Source organism: Arctopsyche grandis, chromosome 13, assembly GCF_051622035.1.
Source record: "Arctopsyche grandis isolate Sample6627 chromosome 13, ASM5162203v2, whole genome shotgun sequence".
NCBI lineage: Eukaryota > Metazoa > Arthropoda > Insecta > Trichoptera > Hydropsychidae > Arctopsyche > Arctopsyche grandis.
Window position 1 is genome coordinate 7,936,889 of NC_135367.1, and position 5,447 is coordinate 7,942,335.

The following is a 5,447-nucleotide window of genomic DNA, read 5'->3' on the forward strand; positions in this document are numbered from 1 at the left end:
CAACGAAAGAGTGAAAATCAAGATGCTGAATAACTCGAACTTCTACCAAAGATAGAACAAGGTTGCCCATTTGTTGCAACCGTTTCAATGAAATCAGATAAATTGGCAAATTCTGATATGAAACGATCGACCTTGGAGTCAGCACACACCAGGGATAGAACCCGTGTCCACACAATTGAAAATATTATATGCTAATCATTGATGTATAATAGTTCGTGTATGAACAAGCTAATGTAATATGTAAATGCAATGTTTGTAATTGGCTAGGAAGGCGCATTTACCTGCAAGCCTTCGTGGTATATATCTATGTAAATAAATAAATAAATTAATATTTATTTTATACGTATGTACATATATGTAATGACCTTGAAAGCATATATTTTATTGATTGTTTTTTTATTGATTATGTGTGTATTTATATTATCTACAGACGTCGTAAATGATAAGATAAAAAACAATAAATATTTTAATCGCTGATATTTTCAACATTAACCTTGTAATACAATCGATCAATTAATTTTGAAAGTTGACACTTTTTATATTGTAGGTGTTTTATAAATAGTAATTATATATACATTTATAGCTTTTTTCCTCACAAACCAGCCAGATCTTGGATCCAGTCACGTACCGAGCTGACTTTGGCATACAATCCGGGAACATTCGGAGCAGAACAACCCACCCCACTGTAAACACCTGACACGACACCGTACTGAATCCCGTTTTGGATCGCTGGTCCACCAGAATCACCCTGAATTCAATTTAAAGTTAAAACCAACTACTGTGTAAGTCCAACAAATCGAATCGTTATTGAATAAAATCCTACTTACAAAGCAAGAGCTCGTACCGCCTTGAGGAGTTCCTCCTAAGCACATTTGTCTACTAGTCAAAAAAGTGTATAAAAGTCTACACCTGTCACCATTCACGAGAGGCAGTTGCACTTCGTTCATCATTAGTGATGCAACATTCGACGTGTCCTTTAATGCAATTAAAATTAGAATTACTGCATATTGAACCGTTTTGAAGGTCCACCATTCGGGAAGAGTGCGCAAAAGCAACAGTCAGTACATGACCATTGTATGCGCATCCTTTCCGTTGATTGGGGAACGACTTATTTAAAAGATTGTTTTAAATATAGTTTAAATCATTACTGCTATAACTCCCCATCCTGATACGGTCAATAAGCTTCCGTCTTCTGGGTCATCTCCATACGCCAGTGGTATAACTCTCACATTTGCTCCAAATATGATATTTTCGCCTTCTTCGAACGATATTATTGCAATGTCGTAATCTAAAATTTCCACCTTATAATTTGGATGGGTTTCGAAAGTCTTAACTTTGAGCACTTGTCCGCCTTCTTTGTACGATGTTGAACCCACGCGAGCGTGCAAAATGGGAAGATTACTGCCACTTTGGCAGTGGGAAAATTAATACATTTCCGTTCTAAATTTAGAACAGCTCAAGCTTGTTATTTTCAATATTTTTCGAATGTATATTTGTATGCTTACGGATCACAATGAGCAGCAGACAAGAGATGCTTGGAATTGATTATAGAAGCGCCGCACAAATGTTGTATACGATCGGGCCAAAAGTATTGTAAGGATGCTTGATACGGTCTCTTCTCCACTGTGGTTTCTATTCCGCCAATAATCCTTTCAAATCCATTGATCTCTTCAAATACTGAAGATAAAATAAATATGAGATTTTACGTGAGTACACCCTCGGTTCATTTTTCCGTCCATGTTTCATAAAAATATCGAATTGTACTCACATGCAGATGCACAAAAGAATATCGCCAAAAGTAATCTCAAGGAACCCATCTTGTATTTAATGTTGACGTAAGTAGACTGTCGAATACATTTTCACGATATTTATTGTAACTTGCGATGATTGTTGGATTAAAGTTATCATTTTGTTTATCGCGTTATCGGACGTTGCAGTTTTATCACTATCGGTGATGCAGTTAATCTTTACTTTTGTATTCTGAAACTGGTATCATCTACTTGACCTTTATGGGAAAAATGTGTATATATTATATTTCTGGATTGTGTTTAGTTTAAAAATTTCCTTTTGACCAAACTTTTTTTTTATAATTTGATAATTAAATAGGTCAAAAATGAAAAATCATAAACAATTTATCATTTTCATTTCATGAAAAATCATAAATTGTAACGGAAAGCAAAAAATATTATTCCTAAGAAGTTACGGAACAATAAGATAAGCAATTTTTTGAGTTATTTGTAAAATACAGTCACACATTTCTAATCACAAAAACGTGATTCAAGAATGATACTTCAAATATGTACATACATACATACATATTTATATCAGTTGGAATCTCCAAGTTGATATTTTTCACGAAACAATGCTTTGTAAATATCTATTGGTAGAAAGAATAAAAATCTACATAATATGTCGTAGTACAAATTTAATTTTAATAATGAACTATATAGGTAGAATAGTTCAATCTGGTTTCACAGTCTACTCGCAAACAGCCTTAGGCAGTTGCAGAGCTTTGTAAAGCGAATATATCACATTTTGACCTACATATGTATGTATGTATGTATATTTGTATTATAAAGGTTGGGTTTAAATTTTTGTATTTATGTACATTAAGCTACATGAAATACAGTGAATTTTGGAATTTGGAAACGGTTTTTAAAGAACATCGATAATTGACTAATGCTTAAGTCACGCGCGATGAAGTTTCACATTTATTTTCGAACCTTAGCATTTTTTCTTAATGTTAAATTTTTCCATGTATATGATGAGGTAAATTAAAAAAATAAAGTTCTCAAATGAAGCTTGAATTTTAAAAAAACCCTTGAAAATCCGGCAAATTTACAATTTTCACAAACTTTAATTGGATCCAGGCAGTGCAAATAGTTTTCTTGCAATTTTTATATTATTTTTTACGGATTTCCCATGATATTAAAAGGCCCTTTCCAAATTCGAAAATTCGCTGTTTTTATGTATCCTAATGTACATTCGTATGTATGTATAGGTATATACAGGTAAAATCTTGTGTGATACTAATACGTTATCTATAAAAAAAAGTTTGTTAAAAACATATTAAACACGATTGCATTTTGCACATAAATATTTATTATTTTTTTTTAACTATCTACACTCCAGTCATTTCAGTTATCCAATCTCGTCCTGATGAAATTTTAGCGTAAAGTCCAGGAACGTTGGGCTTCTCGCAACTGGTACCACCAGATACCAAAGCGTATTGCACTCCATTTTGAACAGCTGGACCTCCAGAATCACCCTAAAAATAAATATTACTACAAATTTATACATAAAACACAAATATTACCATAATATAAATCAAACTTACGAAGCAAGCACTCAAGCATCCTTGTGGGGTTCCACCCAAACAAATTTGCCTTGATGTCAGGAATAAGTACGAACGTCTGCACGTGCTATGATTGACAACTGGTAGATCAACCTCCCGTAGATTTGTAGGAATTTCACCCATCGATTCCTAAATGATTATACAATAGGCTGAATATGCCTTTGTTATTTATAAAACAAAAATTGAAATTGGTTCAATTTGACTTACAGTTGTGACTCCCCATCCAGATATGGTCACCAAGCTTCCATCTTCAGGATCGCTGCCTGTTGCCAACGGAATGATGGCAACATTAGGTCCTAGTATGATTTCTTGCCTAAGCGTAACTATGGCGAAGTCATAATCCAAATTTAAACTAACGAAATTTGGATGAGTTGAGAAAGATGCTACTTTTACCAGCTGTCCACCATTGTCGAACGCTGTTGATCCAACTCGAGCATACATTTTTTCCAGCTCAGATTCATCTCTTCATTAAAATAGCCTTCTCATTACTAGAATAATCATTTGTACTATATATGTATATATAATAAAAAAAATGCTTACGGATAGCAATGAGCAGCAGATAATAGGAATTTCGTGCTAATGATGGAAGCTCCACAGCTATGATCATATGAATCTGCCTTCAGGTATTGAAGAGATGCTTGGTATGGTCTTCGTTCGATTGAAGATTCGATTCCTCCTACGATCCTTCCAAAACCATATACGCTGGGCAAAACTATAAAATAAAATGTGAAATAATATACACGCATTCAATTCAGTTATTAAGGTATCTACATATATCTAAAATTACACGTAGCGCACAAGACGATGAAAATTACGACGAGTTTTATTGCGACCATCTTGACACATACGATATAATTGATGTGATTTTTTATACAATACTTATATATGTAGGTTTGTGATTGTACAATTATAATAATCTCTATATTGTCGTAATCAGCTATTATGAAAAGTTATATCTGTTATCTTAGATGTTATTATAAATATATATGTATTATATGTAGGTAGATAGCTCTACATACATATTACACGTACACGTACATAGCTCATTTCAGTCAACTTGGCAGTATAAAGAGAAATATGTAATTGATTTCTGTTTAAATATACTGACTGATACAAATCGGCATTTAGAGTTTGCCTTCTGAAACGTTGACTGGAATGAAGGATAAATTCATATGTAACAATATAATTACACTGTTCGACACGAAAAATGGTTCAGAGACGAGATATGACTTTTCTTATAGATCTATGCCCAGTAAACACGAATCTAGTAATAAAAAATGTTGATTGGCTCGAGATTCGGAGATATATGTGTTTTTTAAATCGCGCGATTTTTCTATATCTTCGTGTTGTTCGGTCTCAAAATCTGTCAATTTCCTGTTCAAATTGAATATTGGAATCTATAGTCGGATATTTTATCTTTCATTTGTAGTACATTTCAGCTTTCAAATCTCTCTAAGTAGTCACCCAGTTCAAATCAAATGTCAAAAATACGTATTTTCGCTTGGGAATTTTTCCCTCTGTTAATACTATTTTATACTTTTGAACCAATCTCTGTTATATTTGTAAAATACAAACATATACGTATTACTAATATAATTTTTACTTTATCTGTGTACATATGTAGGTACTAACAATAGATGAAGTTTTGCGATCATGCGAAAATTCTAACTCGAGATTTTGACTGATTCGAACTCAGAATCGATTACTGATCACGTTTTCATGATCTAGAAAATATGTGTGTGTCTGTGTGTGTGCATTTTGAGGATTTTTTGAACACCGTTAGTTCTATCGAACTGAAACAGCAAGGGTTTCTGAAATTATTATCGACACGATGTAAATTTTTTTTCTTATATGCGTTCGTAATTCAAAAAAACTATTTTCACTTAAATTTCATAAGGATCTATCAGTGGCGTGCTGTCATTAGACTAGACTAGTCACCTAAAATCTTTTACATATAATTTAAATACATCAACAATACAATTACAATTAATCAAAATCTTTGTCTATAATGATATTGTACACTCGGATTAGCGAAGTTCAGAAACCCTAATCGGCCCTACCTGAGATAGTGGTAGTGTTAGTGAATTGTTAT

The 5,447-nt window shown here is 32.9% G+C and overlaps 2 protein-coding genes across 2 annotated transcripts; both read right to left on the reverse strand.

The window, feature by feature from the left end:
- Positions 1–339: 339 nt before the first annotated feature.
- LOC143920749 (trypsin-3-like) lies at positions 340–1,903 on the reverse strand. Its single transcript, XM_077443690.1, has 5 exons — positions 1,769–1,903; positions 1,506–1,677; positions 1,149–1,407; positions 828–974; positions 340–748 (listed from the first exon to the last, which is right to left on the reverse strand). Exons 1-5 carry the CDS (start codon positions 1,815–1,817, stop codon positions 593–595), a joined length of 783 nt encoding a protein of 260 aa, XP_077299816.1. The 5' UTR covers positions 1,818–1,903; the 3' UTR covers positions 340–592.
- Positions 1,904–3,071: 1,168 nt separating this feature from the next.
- On the reverse strand, positions 3,072–4,226 carry LOC143920751 (trypsin-7-like). The gene is made up of 5 exons (XM_077443691.1): positions 4,143–4,226; positions 3,896–4,067; positions 3,563–3,818; positions 3,338–3,484; positions 3,072–3,268 (listed from the first exon to the last, which is right to left on the reverse strand). Exons 1-5 carry the CDS (start codon positions 4,189–4,191, stop codon positions 3,122–3,124), a joined length of 771 nt encoding a protein of 256 aa, XP_077299817.1. The 5' UTR covers positions 4,192–4,226; the 3' UTR covers positions 3,072–3,121.
- Positions 4,227–5,447: the final 1,221 nt, after the last annotated feature.

Coding starts and splice junctions, on each gene's coding strand:
- LOC143920749 (XM_077443690.1), bottom strand. CDS start 1,817: ATGGGTTCCTTGAGATTACTTTTGGCGATATTCTTTTGTGCATCTGCA. Junction 975..1,148: donor CAGGATGGGGAGTTATAGCA/GTAATGATTTAA, acceptor ATTGCATTAAAG/GACACGTCGAATGTTGCATC. Junction 749..827: donor GCGGTACGAGCTCTTGCTTT/GTAAGTAGGATT, acceptor AATTGAATTCAG/GGTGATTCTGGTGGACCAGC.
- LOC143920751 (XM_077443691.1), bottom strand. CDS start 4,191: ATGGTCGCAATAAAACTCGTCGTAATTTTCATCGTCTTGTGCGCTACG. Junction 4,068..4,142: donor CATCGTCTTGTGCGCTACGT/GTAATTTTAGAT, acceptor TTTATTTTATAG/TTTTGCCCAGCGTATATGGT. Junction 3,485..3,562: donor CTGGATGGGGAGTCACAACT/GTAAGTCAAATT, acceptor ATAATCATTTAG/GAATCGATGGGTGAAATTCC.